This window comes from Buteo buteo, chromosome 18 (assembly GCF_964188355.1).
Source record: "Buteo buteo chromosome 18, bButBut1.hap1.1, whole genome shotgun sequence".
Lineage (NCBI taxonomy): Eukaryota > Metazoa > Chordata > Aves > Accipitriformes > Accipitridae > Buteo > Buteo buteo.
In genome coordinates, this window is record NC_134188.1 from 8026208 (window position 1) to 8054146 (window position 27939).

The following is a 27939-nucleotide window of genomic DNA, read 5'->3' on the forward strand; positions in this document are numbered from 1 at the left end:
ATCTTAGGAGGCCTTACCATATTTTAGGAGGATTCTAAGAGCATGTCTTAAGACATTGTCCTCCTGAGGGTATAAATTGTGGTCTAATATGCGTCAGTGCCTTTAAAGAGAAGTGACTTTACTTGGTCACAGCATGGCACCAAGAATCCTGGATTCCCTTAGTATAGCCAGGACTTCCTCATGACTCTGAGTCTGGCTAAACTGGCAGATGCTGGGGTTTGAGGTTTTTGACCTATTTTCCATCTAGCTTGTAATTACAAGAAAATGAGCTGAATAGGAATGAGGCTGGATTGTATTTGTACTGGTAACTGATGCAAGATGCTTCAAGGAGTAGTCTGCAGAAGAGATACTGCTATCCAAACCAGTGGGTAGATGGACTGCCAAAGTAAAGCTGTCAAAAATGGTATCTTCCCTCCCTCTCATTTCTTGGGGAGCACAGACAGGACAGATATCTGTAATCACAGTAGGAATGGCAGCACAGGAGTGGGAAAAGAAGCAAGAATCTATTCAGCGTGGGGCCAGTATGGACTGCCAGTTGTAGGCTCTTTCTCCTGTAGACTGGGTGGTGCCCATCACTGGAACAGCTGTGAAAGTCTTGCTTGTCCTTGAGTTGCCCCAGTTTGGCTACTGAGGACAGGCCCTTGGCTTTTAATGATAGTGACAAATCGCAAGATCTCTGTTATTGCAAGAGTGCAAGAGCACTTTAACAGCTGCCTCTTTCTAGTAAATACTGGTAGCGCTGGCACAGATCTGTACCATTGCTGCAGCCAGCCTTGGTGCTTATTATTCTGTATGTTGTTGGGGCATTTACAGCCTGTGACAAGACTGAGGTTCTGCTGTTTGAAGTATTGTGTGTGCACTAAAAAATACTCCCTCAAAAGAATCTGAATTCTGGGGGTGATTTCTACAGACAGAATAGAACTGTTTACTGTGTAAGTTAATTTTGCTGTGCCCTGTCCTCCCCTATATCTCATTTCCTCTTTCTTTCTACTTAGTTCTGCTCATCATCTTCTCCCCCGAAGCTCTGATCTGTGCAGCTGATTCCACTGCAATTTTGTGTCCATTTCTCCTCTTTTCCAAACAATTTTCTTATGCTTTAATTGCTTAACATTATGTTTGAATGTGTCTAGTATTTTTTTAATAAAAAACAATTTCTAATTATGCAGTGCCCAGTACAGTGATACACGAGTTCTTTCCTATCACAATGGCAATTTTAGGATGGCTTTAGAAAAAGGTTTTGCTTCTTGCATTTTCAGTCAGCTCCACAGCTGAAAATTTGCCAAATCTCTCTGTAAGGTTGGAGGAGTCAGAGGCAAAGGTAAAAAGCATAATTCTCTGAAGAAAGCTCAAATACAGTTTGTTTGGGTTTTTTACTGCAACAAGCAATGAAGATCCTGAAAGATGATAGATTAAGATAATATCTTGTGACTGTGCACAAGCATTTTCTGAGCTGTTGGAAGTTCCCAAAGTTTCAAGCCTGTTCTGCCATCCATGAAGTATGTCCTACGCCTTCTTAAAGGACTCTCTTCATGCACATGGGAAAGTAGGTCAAGTTTCCTTCTTCATGCAACTGAAGATAATATAAGTGAAGATAATGTAAATATTTAGTATGACTTCTTTTCTCAGGCTTGCTGTTCTGGCACAACTGATCTGTTTCCTCTTGACAAGTGGTAAAAGAAACTGTTAGAGGAGACAAGATTGGAAGAAGCCTCCTGGGTCATAAGGTCTGAGTCTCTGGTCTTTAAGGCAACCATATCACATCAACCCATTTATAAATGGATTGAGCTCCCTACTAAAGCCACCTACATTTTGTTGCCACTGTGACTATAATAGGACCCTTCCAGATTATATTCCTCTGATGATGTGAAAGAAGATAATCAGACAAATTTTAACTCACAGCTATCTCTCATCTTGGAGTGCAGTCCTCTCCAAACCCCTGGTTTGGAATTTTTACTGTCACTGTTGATCAGTGCCTTCTACAATGGCACAACACCGTGCTGTTTCTACTAGAAGTAGAAATTAAATTGAATTCTCCAGGTTAGTTATCAAATACTTTACTATGATCTAGAACAGTATTGTAGCATCTTCTTTATCCAAAAAGGTTAGTCACTTACATGCCACAGGTGAAGCTGTGTTCAGCTCTGGGTTTTCTTGGTTGGTTTGGTTTTTTCCCTTCAAACTCTGTTTTGGATTTGTACATAAAAGCATATTATTTCCTTGAGGAATAGCACCCATTATATTTGGTGCTTTTTTGTTTTTAAGTGAGCACTCCTAGAGTGGTAAGTCTACCCAGGGAAAGGGGTTTAATGTAACTTAATTTTATCAGGTGATTCATAGCTTAGTAGTTTAGCTCTTATCAAAGATCAGGGATTTTATTTCTTGTTCTTTCCAGCTGTATTCACCAAACTCTTACTTGTGTTTTATTGCAGTTGTCTACCTTGTGGTTTTTCATCTGTCATTTGTCATGTTTGTATGGTCCTATTGGAAGACAATTTTCACATCTCCTGCATCCCCCTCTAATGAGGTAAATATAACGTTAGAAAAATGTCAATGCCTTTTTTTATAAATAGCTGAACTGTTTTTGGTGATGAAACTTGCTAGCAGTACTGCATGATTCACCTTTCCCTTCTCATTATCTAAAATAGAACAGCATGACAGTGTATCATGAATGAAAATGATCAAGTTACTCTTAAAATACTGTATACTTTGTGTAATGACATTTCCTTATATGAAATGTGCCTTTAATTCATCAGAAGTTTGATGGTCACGTACAGTGCTTTGCTATGAAGTAGCTTGCTTGAAACCTGGAATTTTTAAAGCCAATAAATCAAATACAGTGACAACATTTTTATATTTCCATTTTAGGCAGTTTTGACCTTTGTTTGGGTAAGAAAAATTAGTAATGCAATATATACTCATAACCTGGAGAACTGAACCACTTAGTAGTAAGTCAAGGGTTAAGGTTTAGGGACAATTGAGACTATATAATAGCAAAAGAATGCATGATGACTATAAGAAGTTTTGTTTTGAAAAAGAACAGTATTAATTGCAATAAGCCTGAGATGGATTATCTTGTTTTTTATTTTCTCTAAGGTGTGTGTATATAGGGATTAAATACTGGCACCAAATTTAAAATACCTCCCTTCCCTTCTATGGTTTTATAAAGCTTTTAACTTGGCTAAACCATTTGAGGCTTTGGTTGCTCTGTGGGGGTTGAATTTTTATTCTGATTTTGGCAAGACTGACTTTCAGTGCTAATGTCAACCTTAAATGTTTTTGAAAAGAGTTAAAACCATGCTCCTAAGGAAAAGCAAACGCTGCTCTGCAGTGCTTAATTGTGGCTTAGAGATCTGTATCTTAAAGCTACAGAATATAAAATGAAAAAAGCTAAAGACTATTCTGTTTAGCTAAGCAAAAGAGTAGCACTGAACTGTTAAACCTAAAAATTCAAAAGGACTTGTCTTCAGGGTGGTTTGTTTTGGCTTTATCTGGGATGGTTCTGCTGGAAAATGGTAAGTTAAGCAGGTTAGCTAATTAAAATGTGGTTGGAACTGTGTTATTCCAGGTTTTGTAAAGCTAATGGAACTAGAGCTCCACATAAAACTAATGCCTAGTAACTTTTACTGTCTGCATGGATTCTTCAATAATAGAAAACTTCCTCTGACAATATTTATCCTGTAGTTACAGTAATGTTGTGGGAAGCTTTTCATATTCAGTGAGTGAAAGGGATGATTTGGGCATACGGCATGTAACGAATATTTTCTATATCAAGTGTGGGGGAAGATCAGATTTAATACAATTTTCTTCTACAGCTAGCTTTAAAAAAAAAAAACAAACCACAGCAACAGCAAACAACAAAAAAACACGCCAAAAAACCCACAAAAACCAACCAAACAAAAAAAACCACCACCACTTTTTCTTTCTGGGCAAGTCCCTTCTGTTCATGTACCAGTGAGTAATTTATGCTGGTTATACTTAAAAACAAACACTGACTTCAGAATCTCCCCATTGTATGAGAGTGTAAACGTATATATTTTTAGTCATTCAAATTAGCCATTCTTGCAAAACAAATAGCATCCTGTGATCTTACTATTGAACTAAAAAAAGATTCTGCAGCTGCTGTTGTCTTAGTGTAATCCCTGTACATTTGTCATAAGAAAGAACAATCAACATTATACAAGATCCAGAAAGAGGAAGGAAACAAAGGGACTCTTTCTGTTTTCAATAAGAACTGCTGGAACCTCATTGGAAATTCTGTTAGCTATGTGGTAACAGACAACTTTTGATGTCTTTGAACATATCCTGCCATTGTCCAAAGAGAATGTGGTCTCATGGCCCTATTAATTTCTGAAATTAGAACAGAAATGTAGCTCTTCGGAAAACCAATATCCTATCCAGGATTTTTGGAGTAATATTATGGTGTTACTTGGACAAATCGAAGAAGTTTAAATATTGTGATTTAGTTCCTTTTCTGTGCATTAATGGTTTGCCATAGAAATGTCATCTAGAAGTAGTATTTCATGTTTAATGCAACCTCTGCTTGATTGCAGGTTGTGGAGACAGGCATTGGGTCACCTAGCAGACTCACAAGGGCAGTAGGGAGGAAGGCATATTGCACCATTGTTTGCTGGCATGATGCTTCATATCTGTTTTAAACTTTTGATGTGAGCATCTCCAGTTTTTGTATTCGAAAAAATGTCTCTCTTAGAGATTAAGATTAAACAACGAGGTCAAACTTTTGGTGATGACTGAAATGTTAAACTTTAATTTCACCCTTTGCATAGATTAATCCTAGGTTTTGATTATTTAAAAGGTGATTATGTTTCACCCTTGAATGGTGGGTAGGCTCAATAACTGGGATGATACTACATGTAACAGGAGGCTCAACTAGATTCTGTGAGATATGAGGCAACTTCTTTGCATTCTGGGTTAGGAAATAACACAGAGAAATTGCAGCAATGTCTTGTTGCTTCCTCCTTTCTGTAAGTGGAGTCTTCATTGTTGCTTGCCAACTGACTGTAATCCAAAAGAGGAAAAAGTACAGGATGAGAGGAAAATCCATGTGAACTAATCATATACATGTTCTTGGTAGGAAAATATGGTTGTATTAAACCACACTAAGCCAATTTTTGTTTCAGCTGCACACACAGCATTTTCCACTCACTACTATGAATACTTTGTCTATGTGTGCTCATAAAAAGGGCTCTTATAGTCCATACAGGAAGCTCAGAGTTTAAAACTGCTTTGGGACAGAGAAATACCAGAGGAAATAGTGAGTTCAGCCCCCATTCCACAGGGTCTTGTTAGCACACTGGGTTTTGTGGGGCTTAATGGTAAAGCTCCTAATTTCAGTGCTGTTTCAAACCAAAATAAGTGTTTCACAAGTGAGTAAAAGCTCTCCAGGTTCTTCTGGTAAAGTTTCACATTTCATTGAGGCTTCAGCAGGAATGTTCTTCGTGCTTTACTCAGAATTGTAACTCTCTCTCAAACTGTACAGGCTTTGCTGAAGTTGCTTTCAATACAGCTCATGGATGTTGAGACTAGTGCTGACAACTCGCAAGTAAAAATTCAAGTTAAACTCATTCAACTTCTGTGCTGAAGCCATAAAGCCCCTCCTCCCTATTTCCCCCCTCTGGTTTGTACCCCTCTCTAAGCCAGTGAGAGGAAGTGGGGTAAGATAACTTTGGTGCCCTGTAGCAGCAAAGGACTGTTGCACCTTCCCCTTGTTCACAGATCATTTAATTTATACTTAACAGGAATTAAAGGAAAGGTTGCACCTTCTTACAGCTCCCAAGTCTCTGCCTTCCTTTGTGTTGAAGGGAAAATGCTGTAGCTAATGAAACAGAGATAAAGATTATTTTCTTTAAAATATGCCCAGGACCATCACGGAGTTTTAAGGATCTCCTGTAATTCCTCTAGCATTCTTTTTTCTTTATGTGGGTTTTTTGGTGTCTGTGGGTGGGGGTTGTCAAAAGACATAGGATTAATATACATAGGGTCTTTTCCTTGGAGCTTGACTAGAACACAAGGTAATAATTAATCTCTTTCTTTAATTCCATTTTCTCCCTCCCTCCCAGTTCTGCTTGTCAAAAGCTGATAAAGAACAATATGAAAAAGAAGAGAGACCAGAATCCCAGCAGGAGATTTTGAGAAGAGCTGCTAAAGACTTGCCTATCTATACGACAACAGCATCGAGAGGTGAGATATAAAGATAATTCTGTGCTCCTGAAGCTGCTAGTTTAATTCAGTGAAATTAATTTGATGTCACTGAATGAACAATCAGTTAAGCACATATTGCTAAGGCCATGAACTGGTTTTGTTATTTGTTTGGGCTGGTTTTTCTTCCCCCAAGAGAAACTGGAGTCCTTTGTCTGGGGATCTCAACATGCAGCCAATATTTGGAATAAAAAAAAAATTAATAAATCCTCTTCTAGCAAGCGGATAACATTTATCTCTAATTGTGGCTATAAAAAACAAACACAGAAAAGAAATATAGCTAATACAGCTAGAAATAGAGAAAATTAAACTTCTTACTCAATTTTATGGTCATTTATATCCCACTTTTAAACTTCTTTTTTCTGAGCTGCATCAGTTCAGCAGGAGGAGAAACATCACACTTAAGGCTAGAATTTAAGAACGAATAAATCTTGTTTCATTCCCATCTGTAATTCAGTACAAAGCTAGTTATGGGCTATTTCTGTATTTGCCTTTAATACGTATAGGCATTTTTATTCCAACTTATATATGAATGATCTGTGAAACTGCTCTTATACATATGTATATTCTTAAAATCTAGCATTTATATGTATATATGTATCTGTTTCTCCTTCTTGAAACTAGCAACCCAGTAGAGTTTTCCAAAAACATAAACCACTCAGAATAACTGTTACCAAAGTTTACTGTGACTTTCCGAAGTCTAAGGACACCTGGCTTTTTTAAATACAAGCATCCCTTTAAGGGAGTCCCAGTCTTAAGTTCCTGGAGTGGTCTGGGTAGCTCTTGCCAGCTCTTAGCAGTCCTGCTTAGCTGTAGGTGTTGACTTTCCTCCTCCTTTCAAACTGCCTCTGCTGGTGTCTTATTTCCATTGAGAAGAGCCTGAAGGCTTGTTTAAAAATATCCAGGAAAGATGAGGAAGGGCTGATTTACTGAACACTCTGCTAGATCACTGTTTGCTGAAGAGGATAAAGAAAGCTAATGCAGAAAGTTGGCTTGCTGGAAGAATGTAGTTTCACAATGGGATGCCTGAGTACCCTGTCTGGAGGTGCCAGAAAGCAAGTGATAGGGGATCAGTACAAGAGGATGAAGGATGGGAAGACTCCAGAGCCAAAGTGTAAATGGAAATGGACTCTGTACAGTAGTAATAGGTGAAAGTGTTTTAAATACTTTCATATGTTCCATTTCTTAAAAAAATAAAATATACATATCATATGAAAGTAGGACATGGAGGTCTGTGAGAACAGGTGTGGCAGGGGAGGGCAGGAAGCTCTTTAAGATTCAGTTCATGCTAAGGGGGAAAACCTTTGTAAAATTAAATGAGTTCTAATCACTTGACCCTTGCCACTTGAATGCAGCCATCAGATACTGTGATCGATGCCAGCTAATCAAACCTGACCGCTGCCACCACTGTTCTGCATGTGACATGTAAGTTACTGAATCTGAAATGATGGGTGTTCTCTCTCCTGCAATCATCACTTCAGTGTGTTCATGTCTTCAGTGTGTCAGCCCTTGCATAACAGCAGGTTTTACTATTTGTTCCTCTCTCAGACCCACAGTACTTGGATTTCACAAAAGAGCAAAGTTCTTCCTGTTGGTGCAGTATCACTATTGCAGCTCCATTGTCCAAAGTGGTAGAACTTTTTAGGAGACCTGCTTGTAGCTTTGTAAAACAGTGCTTTTATTAAAATAGAAATAAATAAAAAATTAGAAAATCAGCAATTGAAAGTAAAGAAAGACAGGTCTGAGATACCAGCACCAGCAAATGCTTTTTATAGAACTTTTGTATTGTATCTTGCTTCTGCAGCCTTGAAACAGATGTGTGCTACTAATAATGCTAAAAGTCCTTATCTCAAAGATTGACAGTGGAATTGCATGCCTTAACCATTTCGAAGACATTGCTGCTATTCCCTAGCTTCATTCTGAATCATCAGAGAAGTCTGCAAGGCCACTGAAGACTGAGTCTATGAGTGAGACTTCAGTAGGCTGGGCTTGAGGAAATCTAGTTAACTGAAGAACCTGATACACATCTTTTGGCTAAAATCAAATTTATTAGCTAATACAGTGAATCTCTGTGTGTCTGAAATATCTTGTATCTGTCCTTATACTAAAACTGGATGAAAATGGCATGTGGACTATTCAAATTACCCACTGTGCTGCTCTTTTCCTCAATTAGCTTTAAAAAACAAACAAGCAAGCAAGCAGCAAACAAAGGTAGCAAAAATAGCCCCACGGTAGACTTAGTTAAAGTGAATGCCAGGCTAACGTACCTTATCCACACAACTCTGAGTGGTCCTTTGGATTTGTTTTCTCTCAATATGCACATAAAACTAGTATGGCTTAATGAACTATTACATAGTGTTGCTCATTAATGCTCCCCATGTTAATTTAAGAGACTCTCTTCATAACTCTTCTGAATCTCATTTGGTCATTTTGCGTGAAAGGATGGCTGCTATAATACAGAGATTTGGCATGATTGAGAAGGACTTGAAAAAGATACAGTGGGGCAAAATAGTTTAAAAAACAAAACAAACAAACAAAAAAAAACCAACCCCAAACCTGTACAAGCTAAAAGTATGTGTTTTAGGAAGAAAATGTATTTTTTGCTTTAACTTAGTGGAAATTATCTCTTTCAGATGTGTACTAAAAATGGACCACCACTGTCCATGGTAAGTTTATAGAAACAAAAAAAAGATCAGTATAATAATGATGACTTAGATCCTACCTGATTAATTAGACACTGCTTCAAAAATGCAACTTTGAAGTAAAACTTGATTTTCACAGAACTCCTTGTGTCTTTAATATGTGAAAATCTTGTTCCTAATGTGTGTTGCAACATAGAGTTGTAGGCCCAGTACCCCAAATCATGCAGCTTCTCCTTATATAGAGAAACTCTGGCGTTAACAAGACCTATGAGAAATGGCATTTCTTTTGTTTAGTTTGTATTGTTACCAGGAGAGGAGATACCCGCTACATTGTGAAAATCAGTTCTTGGTTCTAGATGGTACGTACGACCCACGCAGACAGTTACTCTTCTGCGGTTTGTATTCACTGGTAGTCAGTAAAAATATTATCTGCTGACACTATAAAAATACTGCTATCGGTAGTTGACTTGAAGGCGGTTTTGTAACCAGAGCAACATCCACTGAAATTGATGGAGAGGCTCATACTATCTTCTGTGATGACTGCAGTTAGTTCATAGTGTGTGACGCTTCTTATACAGACTGTATGTATCATACGCTTTGCCAGCTCATGTCCTGTCCTGTAGAACTTCATGGGGGACAAAATTATTTGAGGGGCCCAGATCATTTGGCCTGAGGAAAGAGACTTCATTCAAAATGATGGCTTAAAATGCTTCTGAAACACTAGTGCCAGACTGTTTTGGACATACCACTGACATCGTACATGTTATGCTCTGCAAAAGCTGAATGTATTATTTTTTATTTTATTTTATTTTTTTTATATCACAGTAACCTCTTTCTCTTTCCCCTCCTTCTAGGGTGAATAATTGTGTGGGATTTTCTAACTACAAATTCTTCCTCCTGTTTTTAATGTATTCCTTACTGTACTGTCTGTTTGTTGCTGCTACAGTCTTGCAGTACTTCATAAAGTTTTGGACAGTAAGTTCTAAGGTTTTTTTTTTTGTTCATTTGTTTAATCCTGCATGTGTTATTGGAGGCTGCATCAGCATGTTGTCACTCACTGTTTACTCTGTTCCATAGTTCATTACCATTAACAGCATCAATCGAAGTGGCTGAAGCAGGAGAACCTTCCGAATATTAATGAATTAAATGTATTACACTGCCCAGGATGAGTAATTGGGGGAAGAAGTTCTGATGAGGATACTGTGCAATTTCTCTGCTCCATCAAAACCAAGTGGCACGTTTTTTTGAGACTATTGGATATAGATACGTAGATATAGAAAGAACAGGCTATATCAATTACATATATGTATGTGTGTGTGTGTATATATATATACACACACACACACATATATATATAAAAATACTGACAAATGTGAAATATAAGTAACAATTTTGTATCTTCCTAGATTTGTCTATGGATGCTACCGGATAAGGCAGATTAATTTCTTGGGAACTGACCGAGCTCTGATTTGGAGTCCCTGCATAGGCGTGTCTGAACTTCATACTAGTGGCTTTTATTGATCTGATATGGGTAGAATGCTAAGATATGTACAGTGTTAATGATATACATCCTCCTTGCAACTGTTATCAGTTGTCAAATGATTGATACACATACATGCATCTTAGTAGATTTAATAACATTTATGTGAAGGGTAACCGTCCTTGTACATAGTGTTATATTCCTCTTAAAAGTTTTGTTCCAGTCACATTCCAGGCTGAACAGAGTGTCTTCTGGTGTTGTTCCCTTTCATCTCCAAAACCTTGTACTGTGCCTTCCTGTCTCTAGGCAGAAGAGCTAGTGTCAGAATTCCCTTAATCAGTTTCCATTAACTAGCATGGGAAAAATCACTGTAAGTGGAAGGTTCTCCATCACTTTATAAGTAAATAACAGCAGATATTTCTTAGATGCTAGTTGCTGTCAGAGTAACTGGGAAAAGCAATCATCATCTGTAGCTGCAGAAATAATGTTTATTGGAGCAAAAAGATGTTGCCGTGTCAGGCTTAGAGAAGCTTGATCATGTATTCAGAATAGCTGTATGTTGAGACAGTTGGCACTAGACAGGTAAGATAAGTGGTGCAAAAAGTATGTTTGTTTGTGTTCATCTAGGCCTATAGGTCTGATCTGCCAAAGTACTATGTTTCTCTTAGTCTGTCAGTTCTGTATAGCAGCCTGTCACTGGAGAGCAAGAAACTATGTGGGAATTGAGCTGTCAGTATTGTGTGAGATGAAAGCCATAAATATATTTATCAGTCATAGCTGTGGCTTGACAGGTATTTCAAATGAAATGGTCTGATTCTGCTGTTCAGTCTTGCTTGACTGTAAATAGTTAAATTTTTAATTTGTGAATGTGCCACTCCCAAACATCTGCCTGGCTGCTTTCCAGTGCTTTGTATGCAATTTCTAATGAAACTGTAGATGCGCTCTTACATATTTACCAGTCAGTGCTTGAGCAAAAAAAATTAATTTGCTTTGTCACCTCACTTCATAAGTGTTAGTGCGATAAAAGTCCACAGGACATCTGACCACAATGTACATTTAATACCAGCATTTGCAGCAAGGCTCTTCCAAAGCCCATTGGACACAATATTGAAGTGGACCCTTGAGCAGAGGAAGTAAACTTAAGAGAGTTTGGGGGTTTGTTGGTTTGTTTTTTTAATTAGTTGTTAAAAATGCCTCCTGCAAGAATGGACTACTTCTGAAATGTGACAATAGACAATGTAGTTGTGTGCACTTGTTGCTTTCAGTTCCGGTTACTTCCAAGACAGAATCTGGTGATGCCACGATCTTATCATTAGAGTAGGTCTCTGAGTCACTTTACTCATATTAAATCATTCATTCCACAAAGCTAATATTCCTCTGATCTTACAATAGCTTGATTAAAGTAGACTTCCAGAAAGAGGTGGCAGCACCATAATCACATTGGTTTGCAAGATTTAGCATGTCTCTAGTACGTAAGCTTTTAGGCAAGTGCTGTTCACTGCAAAATAGAGTCCTGGAAGCTTCTCTCTACAGCTGTATCCAGATCAGAGCAGGGTACTGCTGACACGTGCTGTCTGTAGACTGCTTCAGTATATTGCTAATGCTCAGCTTTGTGTGCTACAGCATCAGACAGATTACCGTTTTGACATTTTCTGTTGAGGCTCTCTAGGTATTGTTTTTCCCCCCCGAAGCTTGACTATCAGAAATGTTATAGTATACCTTCAGAAGGTAGTTTTTCTTTTTTGCTTCATCATGGATGTTTTTTTAGAGAAAGTGTGCAATAAACTGCTGCATATGTCCAGTGTTAGGATGGAAGATGAACTGCTTCTTGGGGAGTGTAGCCTTGGTTGCTTCAAAAGTTGTAGTAATGAGGTTGTGAAGGTGTATGTGCTAACCACACAAATTTTAGCAATCCATTGTTTTGCACTGTTCACAATACTTGCATAGAGACACAACACACATATGCAGATACTTGCAAACATTGTGAGAAATGCACACCTACCAAACTCTTCTGTTGAAGAAAGCCTTTGTGTTTCCTGCTTGCACGTGCAAGACTTCTACATAGCATATTTCATGCTCTATGCAGAAGTGCTGAAGAAGGATCTTGGTACTGTTCATACACTGGTGGAACACCCATACTGGCTGTAAACATTTACCACAGGCTTACACACTGATGCAGATGTTAAAATCTGTTTTGTAGATCAAGGGAATGTGAATGACTCGTATTTTTTTATACTCGTAACCATTTTTTCCTATACTCATGAAATTTTTATTTCTACCTAGGAAGTTGTTAAAGATAAGCAGATAAAACCTCAGTTTAACCAAATGTATTTGACACAAACATCAGCACTGGCTGAACGCCCAGTCCTTGATGCCTTGTTTACAAACTGCATGGTGGTACTTCGCAGTGTATATTCATATCTAACTTCATTCTCACTGCACTCTCTCCCCCTTGAAACTTGTGTATTTTCCAGCTGTTTTTGGTGTCTTTCATTGTCCTCCAAATTATTTTGGCAATCCTGAGTATAGCTAATACATGGGTGTAATATGGCTTATGGGTAGGTGGCACACACTTCTGCAAAACTTTGGTTGTATTAACAAAAACAAAAAACAAAACAAAAAAGAGCAATTCTAGATCCTTAGTTAGATCTCATTCCTTTTGCATAGACATAAGGACATATACCAGATCTTCTGAGTTTTTTCTAGATTTAAGCTAGACCTAGCTACTGAAAGATGAGTAACGAGTCAATCTCTGACAGCACTTTTTTTGTTGAGGGTTTTGTTTGGGGTTTTTTGTGACCTGATAGTTGCTCATATGACTCTATGCTTGTGAAGGAGTTTGTAGGGGACTCTTCACAATAGTGACTGGCTTCAGTCTATTATGTGTGCTAAGTAGCCCAAATTTTATTGTGCAAATTGCTTCCCTTTGTAAGCTCTGCAGCTGTCTCACTTCCAAGTCTCTGCTTCTGTGCTGCTGCTGAGCATAATGATTTTAAATAACTAATGTCTGAAGTTTCACACTCTTTTCACATGCTGTGGCATGTGGACTGCTACTAGAACACAACTGTGAATAAGCCTGTTATATGCACTCAAAGCCTGCATGCTTCTCTCCAGGAAGGAATTGGCCTGTTTTTTGAAAGATGCTTCAGTTCTGCAACTGTCATTCAAGAACTTACAACCAGTGGCTGAAACTGGGTAGTCAGAAGAGGTGAATGCTCCCTGGGGATCATGCAAATTAATTGTGCATCATTCAAAAGATCCTTCTCCAAGTTACAGAGCTACTGTTTTTGGAAGATGGAACATAAAAATGGAAATAAACATATTTTTCTGGCCCACAGAAAACACAAAGACTAAGCTGCTACTGCTACTGCTCTTTGATCTTCAAAATCAACTGGCCTGAGAATTATAGGGAACTATTTTGTTTAAATATGCAATTCCAAAAGAGTCTTAGAAGTAGAAGTTACAAAAATTAATTAGGAAATGGGAACACTGCATTGTGCTCTGAGGTAGGAAAAGTCATCATAGCTTTAACATGAAGCTTAGGCATAAGCAGCAATTGGAGTATGTATTTTGCTAGCCTTGATTTCAAAGGATCACAAAAGACAACATATCCCTACAGCAGGGGGAAGAGGGACTGTTGCACAAATTGTCTAAGCAAAACTGCATTAAAAAAAAAAAAGGCAGTAAATAAGGAAACTGAACTGATGGCAGTTCAGAGAGCTGGACTCTGCTATCATTTGCTTACTGTAGCATGATCTAATGGTAGCCAGCATTTTGGAAAATGCTGTGTATATCTGCGTGACTCTAAGGTAAATGCTTGGGCTCTCCCTAGGCTTTCTGCACAGATTAATGTAACTTAAAAGCCATACATCTTGCCTACAACAGATTCGTTAAGTGCTAGCATCTTAGCTAAGACTGCCAATACCACTGTTTAGGTATAAAGTTCGGAATTTAGAAACTAATTTAAACTAAGCTTTCCTGTTTCTGGTGTTATTTTCTTGAGTACTGGTTCAATTTCAGATGTTACGCAAAAGATACATCCCACAAACATATCTCAATATTGAAGGACACTGGGAAGAAGAAAAACTGTACTGATGTATTATGAGCTCTTTTTTTTTTTTTTTTAAACAAAGAAAATTGTGCAAAGAATGGCAATTTATTTTTTTAGGATTTTGACTGAAACTACATCTAATGGTAGTAAATATGTCCCAAAGTCAGAAAGATTTTGTAATTTATAAACCATTGCTTCATACCTCTGGAGTATACTGAGCTTTTCAGACCTTTATGAATGGTTTCATCATACAGAATATTTACATAAACCTTATTTGTGATCGAAACAACTAGCAAAGAATGCACCTGGTGTAGTCATGCTGTTCAAGCTGAGGAACCACTTGAAAGTGATCCAGCTACAATCTGAATAGCAATACTTCCATGCTTCAGTAGAAAATTTCGTGCCTTGGAAGTTAGTAGTGTGCTTTTATGTACTCTCTCCTCCATTCTCTTGGAGAATGGGGGCTAAGGCTGCTGATGGGCATTGGAGCTCAGCATGTCCGAGAGCACGTGTGCACACCAACCATTTTGTTCTTAACAAAGCCTGTGCTGTTTTCAAACGCTTCGTCTTAACATAATACTAGTGTTTAATAAATTGTCTTTGTTTGCACAAAGCTTTGCCGCAGGAAAGCTGCAGAGAATTGTCCAAAGGTAAAATCCAATATTGCTGTAATTATTTAAATACTGCTCCTACTATAATTTTTCTCATCCAGTCATTCACGGTGGCTATTTACACCATCACAGAAGGAAGGAGACTTGTAATCTGTTTCCTATGAATATAGGCAGTGTACAGGGATATAGATATGCCTGTGTGCACTTGATCTTAATTGCAATGTGTTTTAGTCTAAAAAAAATAAGCCTTAGATAAGTGGGTATACTGAATGAGCTAATGGAAAAAGTAATGGCAATAATGCTAACTAAACAGCTGAATAAAAACAGCCTCTCTGCTTTCATAGTGCTGTTAAAGGTCAACTACTTAAAAGTACTCTGATTTTAAGGATATAGAACTGGAATAGTATTGTTACAAATCCCATTGGCCTCTTGAAAGTGCAAGCCTAAAAATAGTTGGGGGTGAAATTGACTAACTGGTATGGGTGGGAGGTTATTTTTTATATGGTGGTTGTACTGAAATTGTTGTTTTTCATGTAGATCTTCTCATGAATCACTTCTGCCTAGTCAGGCATGGCAGATTTGTTTTGCTAGGTATATGCTGGTTGTTGTCTAAACCTTAGAGATCATCAAAAATTGAAGATCTGTCTCAGGTCTTGTGTAGGATTGTTCGTTTTACGTTCCTTACACCGGTTCAGAAGTAGGTTTGGTATTATTACCTTGCCAGGAAAGGGTTTGGATGTTTTTCTTCCCTTCAAAGAAAGTGATTTTGGACATGTTTTCCCTGTGTCTCTTTGCCAGTGGCTGCACAGTTAACATTTTTTAGTAAAGGAAATTTTTTTCCTTGCCCCTTAATGTGCATTTAAAAACTAACAGATGAACATATGCACTCATGCTACTAAACTCAGGTGGAAGGCATACCCATCAGCTTTAAATGTGGTATATCAGTTTAACACGATGTGAAAGGAAAGCTGGGCTTGTGCTTTTTTTTCTTTGTGAAAAGTGAGGTGAAAGACCTATAGCAGAATGGGTATGACAGAAAATGTTTAGTGACAATACTGCATTAGTTGCTAAAAAGTGTTAACGTATTAATCTCTTTCTCTCTTTCTCCCCAGAATGAATTGCCACATACCCATGCAAAATTCCACGTACTATTCCTTTTCTTTGTGGCAGCCATGTTCTTCATCAGCATACTGTCACTCTTCAGCTACCACTGCTGGCTAGTTGGCAAAAACAGATCAACCATAGGTCAGTTAACTGGAATACGGAACTGTTCCTTATCCAGAAAACCAACAAGTTGATGAGAATGTGAGGCCTACAGGATATGCCATCACATATAAACAGAATTTTTAAATATTGTGCAATAAGAAGCATATTTGGTGAAAGTAATTAAAGGTGAAACATAGGGGAAAATGGAGCATGTGTAGGGTTCCTCTGCTGGAGCCAAGTATTCGGATTCATGATGAATGTTAATTTATTTTGTTTGTATTTTTGAGATCTCTGAGGCACTGTGCGTTTATGTTGTGTTTTATATAATGTTAAGTATGTAACAATTGCTACTTGCCAGTAACCCTGCTGTTCTAATACTTTGAGTAGGTCGGTGGCCCCAACCAAGGTGAAGGCTCTACTGTATGTGAACATGCTACATTTTGAATTAGATCTAAAAGAGTATTCTTAAATCCTGTGAGGCTCTACTGTATGTGAACATGCTACATTTTGAATTAGATCTAAAAGAGTATTCTTAAATCCTGTGAGGCTCTACTGTATGTGAACATGCTACATTTTGAACTAGATCTAAAAGAGTATTCTTAAATCCTGTGATATAAAATGGACCTCACTATTAGGAAGTGGCTTGTAAAAGCAGTGCGATAAAAATGGAAACACTGATGCACGTTTCCTAAATAATAAAAGAGATTCACATAATTTCTATGCCTGAATGTTTTAAATGGCATTGACCAGCATAAGCAAGTTACGTGCATTAGTTAAAATATCTGAAGTTCTTGCTAAAGCATTTTTGAAAGTGTGTTTTGCGGGGTTGGGGGGGTGGGGACTAGTGGGTATTTCCACAACTGTGCAAGTCAAAATCTTATACCTTTTAGTGGAATTAAATGTCTATCCTCAAAAATAAGTGGGTTGATTAAAAGTGAAATAATTTTCAGCTTGTTAGAATTTTTTGATGGAGGAAAAGGATTTTTTTTGATTGCTTGATGGTAGCATTGTTTGAGTCCTTTTTCTTTTGACATATCTACAGCTAAGGAATATTCACAGTTTCTTTTTTAGCTTTGAAGAACATTTCAGCATGTTCCTTGCCCAGAAGTCAGTGGTCATAATTGGCCACACAGTACTTTATTTATTTTCTGGATCATGATTGTAAAAAGACAAGCTCTTGGTATGGGGAGAGCAATGAGTCCTCTCGGTTCTTGGCTGAGGGTGTAACTGGACTGACTAGGAAATGGTGGCGGTTTGCTACAGTTCATGGTGCATCTGTTTCAGATGTAATAGATCTCATCTTTCTCTGATACCACAGGACGCTCTTAATTCAACTTCAGACCTTGGCAGAAGTGGAAGAAACTATACTGTATGGGTTTAGGTCCAGTAGTGCTTATGGTAAATTGCTTCTAGAAGAGGAAGCCTTCTGGTCAAAAGAGGCTTCACAGGCCAAAGAGAGAGCTAGCCATCAATGAGTAAGGGTTCTGATGTCTTTGCCGTGCTGATGGTACTTAGGTCTGTCTCAGACCTTAAATGTTACATGTAAAGAGAGAAAGATGACTGTTCTGATCATGTGACTTTCTTCCCTTTCGTTTCTATTTTTGTCATTAACACTGTGGTTGGTTTTTTTTATGCTCTCTGATTACTTGAGTTGACTTTTTTCCCCCCCAATACACGTCAAGGTCATTTTAGCTTGCTCGACACTGTTTTCACAATAGAGAAGTTTGAGTCTGTTTATTTGTCTTCCCTGACTCCTTATCACTTTAGAGATAGTGCATGTTTTTCTTTTACAGAAACATTCCGTGCACCCACATTTCGAAATGGCCCTGATAAAAATGGCTTTTCTCTTGGATGCAGCAAAAATCTGAGAGAGGTTTTCGGAGATGAAAAGAAGTATTGGCTACTCCCTATCTTTACCAGGTATTCAGTCTGAATGGGAATGAACTGGGGGATAAATTGATTCCATGACTTTCACCTTGCTTCCCCTTCTCCTAAAAAAATAAAGCACAACTGAAAAGCCAACTCGTAAATCCTGCATGATGAACATTGGTGTAGGGAAAATGTGCAGGAGAAAACTGAGCGAATTCTGCACAGGGTTTTCATTCAAAGAGAAGGGCCTCATTGATAAGGGCCTTCTAAATATGGAAGTTTGGAAAGCTTTGAGAAGTGTATTTCAAAAACTGTACACCTTTTGGTGGTAGTATTAGTGTCTGATTATAGAGCAGTAATCAGCAACTCAGAGGAGAACCAAACGCTTGAACTTCAGCAGCATTGAAACAACATCAGTTTAAAAACACCCCCTCTTACCCCTGAAAACACTTGACAGCTTTCCTTTTACTGTAGATGACAGTTTCGGTATTGAAAGCTGCCTGAGAAGATGCATGTAAATAAGCAGCAGTGCAAAAAAAAAATCTGATACAATGCAAAATACTGTTTTTAAAACTTCAGCTGAGCCAGTGTTAGGGAGTTGCAGACAAGCGTCAGAGAAGCTTGATGAAGCAAGACTGACCTGCTGCCCACTCCCACCACTCCTGAAAGTCAGCAGAACAAAGTAGGAGCTGTATTTCAACACTGCTTTTGGGGGGTCATGTATCAGTTAAAAATATTGGTGAACCCATTTGTGAAGCTGAGGTCTGGTAGCAAACAGCAGAGGTAATAACAAGATCTTAAGTTGCCTCAGTTGTTTGCTCAACTACCGTGACTTTTCATGTGATTAAAGACAGAAGCTATATTCTAGATGGATCAGTCTGTTTTGCCACCACGTTTTATCCTGATTAAACTTGCTTCAAAAGAAAGCTTAGCTAACCTCAAAATGATGGGTGGGGAGGGGAAAGCATGGCCACCAAAATATAATTTATGCTTCTGGGGTTGTAAATACCAGATAGTCTGGCTACATGTGCATGGTGGTTTGGGGCAAGACCCAGGCTACAGTCTACAGAAACACAGGGATGTTTCTGCAATACATAGGCTAGTGATGTGCTCAGCAATCCATACTGAGTGATACGGTGGGAATCATTTGAGCTCCAAGATTTAATTAACTGATCATCTGGCTTAGTGGTAGAACTGCCTTGCTCAAGTCTGGAGTTCAACGCTGCATTCAAGTAATTGATTCAAGCCTGCAGCATTTGCCTTTTGCATGCGTACTTGTTCAGTTCATTTAAGTCAACTACAAATAGTGATTTGAATATTTGTTTCTGGTTTAGTTTGGGCGACGGATGTAACTTTCCAACTCGTTTGGTGGTTATGGATCCAGAGCAACTTACTGTCTCAAGCCAAAGTGAACCTGCCAAAAGGTAACTATAGCATTTAAGTTAGTGATTTTGTACTGTTCTGTACTTCATCTGGAGAAAAAATTGTTTCAAAATTACTTAGGTTTTTATACTTCTTGTCATCTTCAAAGTGAGTTTGTAAGTCTTCAGAGAAGGACAGAATGGATCAAGACTAAAAAATGGTGCTGCTTCATGCAGAAATTGCTTCTTGGTTTTGACCTGTAACAGAGGATATGGCTCTGAGGAAACAGTAATGCAGAAAGTAAGAGAGCTTACTGGTTCTTAACAACAATCAGAAAAGTCCCAGGGAAGACTGAATAATGGCCCATGGAAAAAAAAGTTTAAGATCTTTTTTGGAATGAGAGAAAGGCAAGGTATTACTTGTACTTTCCCTCCTCCGGCATGCTTAAACAAGGGATGCTGAGACACAGTTTGCAAGAGAGTTAGATCATTGTGGCTATTGCTGGTTTTTAGCACTGGCGTGTTTTTAGCTCATTACATTTTATCCCTCCAAATTTGCATGGTTTGTATCTTCAGTGTACTTTCAGGAAGCCTGCTTTAGATTCAAAGACACAGGATTATGTGAAACTTCTGAGGGTGTTTACATTTGTCATTTTAGAAGTGTTCTGTATAGTTTGGTGAATTTCTAGCTGAAGATTGTTGTCAACAGCAGTCACCTGAGTTACCAGGCATTAGGGAGGTTCAAAGGCAATACTGAGAAGTTGCTTCCAGTGCAACATAACCAGTGGAATTTAGACAAGAGCAGGACCTTTGTGCAAACAGCAGAGTATCCTTTTGCATTAAGAAGATGTTCAGCAGAAGGCCCTAGCATTTACTGATGGAATAAGATGGCATTAGGTTGTTCTTCCAGACAGTACTGGTTAAGTTTTCTTTTTAACAGTGTGGCAGTAGCCTTGTTGTCAGTATGCCATTTCTTGTCTATCAATCTGTGCTTTTTTTCCATTAGAACTGTGAGTGGCTTATGTCAGGTAAGGGTTTAGACTGATGACAGGAACAAGCCTATAGGAGAATGGGGTTGGGGGCTGGGGGCCATTTTTAGTTGGCAGTGTAGGTGGTTTTGTTTGCTTTGCTCTTAAGTAACTTCACTACTCTACAAATGTCTGAAGTAAGTAGCTACTGCTATTACAGAATTCCTGTTGACTTTGCTTACTTTTCAGCTCTGGAGGCAGTCAGTCCTTTCCTACTCGACCACTCAGTGAATCACAAAATCGATTGCTAGCCAGTGACAGTCAGTGGGTGGAAAGTGGCCCTGAAGAGGAAAATGTTAAATCAGGTAGCCTGCACCGTAACACTTCTGTTGATTCTATGGTTTTGTTTGTGGTGGGTTTTTCCATTTTCTTTTAGGCCTAAAAAGTCCTTAGGAATTGGTTGGAGTTAAGTAGAAGAAAATTTGTTCCATAGAATCAAGACAGCATGTTTAGAAGTTAAGGCTAACTTGTCTCATGCTCTGCTCCAAATTGAGTTACTACACTAAGGTAATGGATAGATAATTCTCACTTTCGCACTTCCTGTTCTGAGATTTTTGGATCTTTTTACATTTGATTAGGGGGAGGAAAATACTTTTCTAAAACAGGCACAACACAATAAATGTGCTTTCTGGTTTGAAGTCTTTGCTATTTGTTGTGCAAATCTGCAAAAACACATAATTGAGATTCTCTCACATTTTAGGTGCAAAAAAGCATATTATAGTTTCATTGGAAAGCTGATCTCAGCTTATTACTAACCAACCATCTCAATGAGAAACAGGTAAGACCAACATAATTGATTGCCATTTCTGTATATGTATGAGTAAACTAAAATAGACATCTTGAAGTCAAAAGTCACTAGTCATGGAATGCAGAGGAGTCCTCTGATGTTGGATGAGTAATAGAAAAGTCTAAATAAAACTTAGAATGGCTGTCCAGAAGACAAGAATGGGAGTAAAGCTGTAGTGCATGAAACATGGGCTGGCTAGATCTGAGATGAGTCAGACTAATCCTGTAATTTAGATTGAAGTGGGTAGTGCTGGATTTGTCACCTGACCAGGGAGAAGAATCTAATCAGCTAAATAGGCAATTTCAAGATGAAGTGTTGTCTTGAGGAAGTGCTGTTCTTAAGGAACAACTCCTTAACTGTCTTTTTCTTAATTGTATATTGGTGGGCTGTGCTCTGCTCTTATACTTTAAGAAGCTGTGTGCATACAAGGAAGGAAGGTCAATAGGTAAATACAGGTGTCTGCATACGGACTGCTTAGTCACACTTGGGATTGACAGTGATCTTTTATGTAAGAGTTCTGCACGCACTTTGCATTTAGGAAATACAGTGAGTGCTCCTGCATATGTGAAAACTTCCCTTGGTCTATTTCCAGTAACTACATTAAATTTCTTTTATATTGACTTCATACTGTGGTAAGCTTATAAGCTCCCATCAAATTTTCCTCTCTGGAAGAGAAACAAATCTTATTTGGACAACTAGCAACTGTAGATGCTGAGGGCTGACTCATTCACCCCTTCTGCCTTACCACCACCCCAAAAAAAAAGGGGAGACAGAAGTTGCGAGGAATTCCCATTTTCTTTGGAAAGAAAACACGATATTTGATGTTTGTGACCTCAGTAATTTTAGGATCACTTTTTTTTCCTTTTTTTTTTTTTTTTTTTTTTTTTTAAATAAGGCTTCTGACCTAGAATCATTGTTTTGGTGGGGTTTAGCAGGGGTGGTTTGTTTTCAAGAAAAAAATCTGTCTAAAAGTCTTTGCAGGGGATGGTGTGATGCTTGGACTGATGTTGGTCAGACTGCTCAATGTAAACTCATACAAAATCAAAATTAGACTAGTTAGTGGTACTTCTGAAAAACCTACTCAACCATGAGGACCCACCAAAGATGAGTTTTCCCTTTGCAAATTTTCTTAACGCTTCATAAAAATGTGCAAATGAATGTCCCAAGCGAGGGACTCCTTTCAGCCTGTAGCTATATAAAAACTAATCTGATCTAAACAGGTTACTAATGCTTTTCTATCCTTCATAGAAAGGAATACATATTTTCTGAGACCAGTTCATCTCAGCAGCCTTTGATAGGGTATTATAGAAAGGTCTTAATCTTTCTTTCCACTGATTTAGAGGGGGACTGTAAGTGACTGGCTTAAGCTAGACAATTAACTGGTAATAGTTTGGGATTAATTTTCTTGCTATCCTTCCTCTCTTCCTGAAGTCAGGCCAGATTTCATAAAGGTGTACTTTGTGTCACACTTACCCAAACTGCTGTAGTTTTGAAAGTTGTATAAATAAATAGTGCATAATTGCACCCAACACAAAAGCATTTTGGTATGTGTTATCTCGAATAATGGTTAACTCAGTAGCACAATGTTTCAGATGTTCTGAGTTCAGTTGGTTTTGATCACAGTTTCTGTAGACCAAGGTGGTTAATTCCAGTCCCCCTGCAATTGTAAGCAACTGTGCAATAGTTCTGAGATCCAACATCTGTTCCATGCACTTTTGTATACCCTGTAACAGACTGATAGTTGTATTTTTCAATTTTATGCCTATAACATGCAGCAGAAGCAAAGTCATAGCTGATGAAAAAAAATTCCCTGATTTTTCTAGAAAAAAGAGAGTGATTTGCAAAAGGTGGCCAATCCCCCAGCTAGCAGTCCCCCAGCCTCACCTAGGCAAATACCATTTGTGTCTCTGTATGTATCAATTTAATTCAAAATGAACGAGCAATTCTTTCCAATCAGGGATCCAAGAGACTTTAGCCATAGGTCAGTGGTGATGGATTGACATTCTTAGTGCAGATAATCTTCTAAAACATAAGAGGTTTAAAACAAAAACAAAACAACGGCCCACACCTTCCAGAAGGCTAATTATGAGTTGAAGTTACCTTAACTGCTGTCCTGAATCAGGAGTCTGTAAATCATGTTACCTAGCTGCATTCTTGTCATGCACTATGATCTAGTTTTTCAAAGCTAATGGTATAATTCCACTAATCACCTTTTTTGTTTCACTAGGTTTCTGCAACACATTTTGTGCTTGAATATTACTTAATTTTGTTTGGAAGAAGTTATCAGTAAAAAATGGAACATGAACATTTTAGGAAGAGACAAGAAATTTAAGTTTCTGCACAGTACGATGGATTCTTGTAAGCACTATTGCAGAGCAGGGAAGTTAAGACAGATGCCTTAAGATTCTTAACGTGCATTTATGCAACACTGAATTATATACTGCTACCAAAGGGCCAAATCCTGAAGTGCCCTGCTTGGATGCACAAGGTCCAGAGTGGGAACTATGCATTTCTGTATGCTGCAGTGATGGGGGTAGATTGAAGAGACTCCTACCTCCGCACAGGCAAACTTCATACCTTAGGCACTGCAGAAGTCACTTCCATAGCAGGTCTCCAGGATACAGAAAGAAAGAAAAAAGGAAAAGAGAAAAAGAAAATAAAAGAAAAAAAGCAGGGCGGGGGGGGAGAAAATCAACATAAAGCATGGCCAGTGAGTCTGAAGTGCGACTATACATAGTTCAAGCACCAGGTGATGGGGAATGGACTGGATGGTGTCTTCTCCCTGCCTTCCTATTAGCCAGTCTACCCCATGATCACAGCTCTCCCAAGTCTTTCAGGACTGAGGATTCCTTCTACTAGCTGTGCTTTGGAGCAAGGCAATGACAACAACATAAAAGCCTTTTACTTGGGTTTTTTTGCTATAGGATTGAGCCCCCTTATTGGTTTAACTTGATTTATATAACCATATCAAGAACAGAGCTCAAAGAAGCAAACTCCACTTTTTAGTTGAAAAAAGCATGGACTATTACTTTCCAACAATTGTCTATCAGCATACAAAGAAAAGCCAATCTAAAAAGGAATTAACAATTGTTATAGTTTCTGTTAGTCTGCAGTGTTCTGTACGAGGCAGTAACAAAATAGTAAAGTACCCCTGAGAAAAACCTTATTGCAGTTGTGTGTTGTTAGAAAATGGAACTGGAAGAGTACTGCTTTTTCTATGGGACTCTTGATGGTTTATAAATACTGTTTTATAGTTTTGTTTTATCTTTTTAATAAAGGCACAAGTTTTTATTGGTTCTAAAGTACCATTTAAACCAATATCAAGTACTTAAAAGAAAATTAGTGTTGGATCATACATCTGGTTAACACACTGAAAATTTGTATGCTTTAGTCTGCCACTTTCAAGTCCAGTTTAAGTGATGCTGAAATTGCTAAAGATTGAGTACTTTGTGCAGTGATGTACCTGTTCACAAAAGGCAAAATGTGTTTCCTGTGTGAGGAATAAAGTCCATCCTAAGCTCAAGACCTACAGCAAACAATATGGGGTTTTTTTCCCCCCTCACTCATCTATAGAGAAGACTGCTAACTCATCTTTGGGAGGTATTGGAATTTTGCACCTGGAAAAAGTGACAAATACTATTTTACTGTCTGTAACTTTTCTGATGTTTAGCTGATGCTGATTACAAATAGACGTGAGCCCTTTTGATACAGACTGAAGGTAGTAGCCAAGTTGATGATCTGGACCAAAAGAACCTGTTTGGTTTCTCTCCCAGATTGATTGCTACTTAAGTCAAATATGTTTATGATGGAGATACTAAGGTATCAAGTATACTCTAAGGTTTAAAACAAGTATTTTTTGCCTTTGGAAAGAATAAATTTTCTTAGATGTTAATCTTATAGAACAAGAACACTTTGAGAAGCTATGAACATGATTTGGTCACTGTTGGATATTCCTGAAACAGAAGTAATGGTCTAAACTTGAGTGTTTTCTAAAAGTTGCAGAACGTTTCTTCAAACTTGGTACAAGAAATTTTGCATTTGCTAATATCAAAACTTACAAAAGTATTGCTACACATTAATCTGAAAGGTTTAGCTTTTTCTTCTCAAATGTCAAGTGAGAAGTGCTCATCTGAATATAACCTCTCAGTAGTACTGCACCAGCAAAATTTCTTTGGGAAGACAACAGAGACAGAAGACTGCACGTTCAAATGGCTCATTCTGAATACCAAAATTTGCAGCCCCAAATACTGGTGGAACTAATGGAGGGCCCAGGATATCATCTGGCTTTTACTGCATCAGTGTGTTACAGCTGGGATAACACATACATGCACAGTCATTGTCTAGCAGAACTATAAGCAAAATCTATGTCTCTGATGTGGTAAATATCACTGATTCAGCAATACAGTCTCTGCCCCCTCCCTCCACCCCCAAAGTGCTTGATATACCCCCATATGAATTTATGTATACTGTAGGCTAACATCAGTGTAACTTGTTTGATTTCTTAAGTCAGGATAGTTAATCTACAGGAAAAACTGCAAGTAAACAGACTGGGCTAACTCCATGTGTGTTCTCTAGTGAGTGCTGGTCTTCTGAAACCAGTTCTTTGTATATCTGGTGGATATTTTTGTGGCTTTTCATGAAGAGCTGATGTTTCTGACATCTTTATGCAGATCATGGGTACATTTTGTCCCAGATTTTTCTCATGTTTCAGATGAAAAAAGGAGGAGAGCAGTGTGCTTAGGATACTCTTGAGGCCAGAGTTATTGTTGGTGTAAAAGCAGGCATTACTGAAAAGTCCCTTTGACAAACATGGAATGTAGTAAAATGATTCAAATATAATTCTTCCAAATTCATCCCCTCCCCCTTTTCTTCCCCTCCATGGAACTGGTTCCTAAGAGAAATGCCAGACTGGTATAAAGGAATTAACTTGTCTAAGGGAATTGTATTGATGAACTCTAAGGGCACACCAGTGAGTGGGATGGGAGGGTCATGTTTTCTTGGCAGGCCCTGGCTGCAGAGGAGGTATCGCGTCTAAGGCAGCAGGACAGTGTCTTCTGTTCTCCAGAGTTCTGTCCTGACAGCTCCCTAGCCGTAAGCAAGGGCACTCTGTGCTGTATCAAACAGTAGGACAGGCAAAATGAGAGAGCAAGCCAGGAATTTAAAAGTTGGTGAGGACAAAGAGCTGTTTGGCTGTTGAGTTGCAAGCAGACTTGGGTATCGCTGCCAGCAGAGGCAGGGGGGCTGTAGAGGTGCTCCAGGAAATAGGTCCTTTTGGCCCATGCACTGAAGAGCTGAAAGCTTGCGGTGAATGCAGCAAGAAGAGCAGCTCTGCCTGTTCAGGAGGCCAAAAGAGAGATGGATCCTGAGAAAACAACTGTTTAGGGTACTGCATCATGTGCTGGTTTTGTGCTTTAACCTACTCTCTGTTGGCAAGTCTTGAAAATACCTAGATCATCACTAAAAATAACAGCCCTTAAGCTTTTAGATCCATCAAAACAATTACTATTGCAAGCCATAAATAGTATTGCAGTTACTGCAGGATAGTCGACATTGGCTGCAATTAGGAACTATGCTTTCGTATTTCTTAATGCTTTTTTCTTTTAAAAAAATCCACGTACACACAGGAGTCATGCACACAAAATGACATTAAACTCCCAGTGTGAGGACAGAAGCCTGATATAGGGCAAGATTTCAGTGTGACTTCTCAAGATTTCTGAAATGTCTTGAGATGATAAACCTGTCCCTCTGAAGTTGAGGCAGGCAGATCCATAAATAGAAAATACTTGAAACACAGCTAATACAGTTTTTTTCTTATGATTACTTGTTCTCAGAGTCTACAACATGCACATCATTGCTGCTCCTACCAAAGGCATATTATGGGAAGAGGGCAGGAGGAGGTGTAGGTTGCTGTCATAACTGACTTCCTACAGCATTATCCCGAGATCTCAGTGTCACAAGTTAGATGCATCATAAGCCTTTGATTGAAAACTTCCACTTTAAATATTCAGAGGGTTATTTTAGAGGGAGTTTGGGCACTTCTATTTTTAGTGATTTGAGTAGAAATTGCGGTAACATTTTTGTTAAAGCTGCCCCTTGAGCGTTCAATTTGCAGGTAGCAAGCTACTTTTGGTATGCTATTCTTAGAAACTGGTCCTGTTCTCCAGAGTGCCTAAGTGCCTACAGTTTTCAGGTACTGTTTCTTCCCTCATTTGATCTTGTGTGGCTCTTCTGTGTTGTAATTAGTCTTTTGGGGTTTGGAGGTTTTCGTTAAGTTCAATACCATTCACTACGCACTCAAATACATTCTTGATATATCTGAAGTGTATGGTCCAGTTGTAGCTCACCAGAGCCCCAAGAGGAGGAAAAAAGCGTTTGCAGCAGCATCACTGGCAGGTTTACCAAGAGATGCATTGACTGACATAGATTAACCAGATCTGCCTAGATCTGGAGCACTGTCTGACCATATTTATTAAAAATTAAAAAAAAAACAAAACAAAAAAAAAAACCAAAACCAAACTACAGCTTTGAGCTTCATAGTGTACATTCTCTGACGACACTGTCTAAAATTGTCTGTGATTGGGGGATTCAGGTAAGTGTTTACAGAGGTTCCAAACAGCAGCTACTTTAACTCAGTGCAGATCAAGAACACATCTGTCACAGTACCTAAAAAATAGCTAGGTATGCAACA

General features: G+C 38.4%; 1 protein-coding gene across 5 annotated transcripts in view; it reads left to right on the forward strand.

Annotated features, from left to right (window-relative positions):
- The window catches only part of ZDHHC20 (zDHHC palmitoyltransferase 20), a 48792-nt gene extending 21030 nt beyond the window's left edge, over positions 1 to 27762 (forward strand). For 3 of the 5 annotated variants that reach the window (XM_075050740.1, XM_075050743.1, XM_075050744.1), the window contains 11 exons: positions 2430 to 2524; positions 6078 to 6198; positions 7572 to 7641; positions 8850 to 8882; positions 9713 to 9833; positions 16113 to 16245; positions 18000 to 18126; positions 19410 to 19499; positions 20654 to 20772; positions 21165 to 21242; positions 23479 to 27762. In XM_075050740.1, coding sequence (XP_074906841.1) covers positions 2430 to 2524; positions 6078 to 6198; positions 7572 to 7641; positions 8850 to 8882; positions 9713 to 9833; positions 16113 to 16245; positions 18000 to 18126; positions 19410 to 19499; positions 20654 to 20772; positions 21165 to 21202 — 947 coding nt within the window. In that variant the 3' untranslated portion in view covers positions 21203 to 21242; positions 23479 to 27762. The remainder of the gene's footprint in view (positions 1 to 2429; positions 2525 to 6077; positions 6199 to 7571; positions 7642 to 8849; positions 8883 to 9712; positions 9834 to 16112; positions 16246 to 17999; positions 18127 to 19409; positions 19500 to 20653; positions 20773 to 21164; positions 21243 to 23478) is intronic. The other 2 variants (XM_075050741.1, XM_075050742.1) reach the window with 2 other exon arrangements.
- The last annotated feature ends 177 nt before the right edge of the window (positions 27763 to 27939 follow it).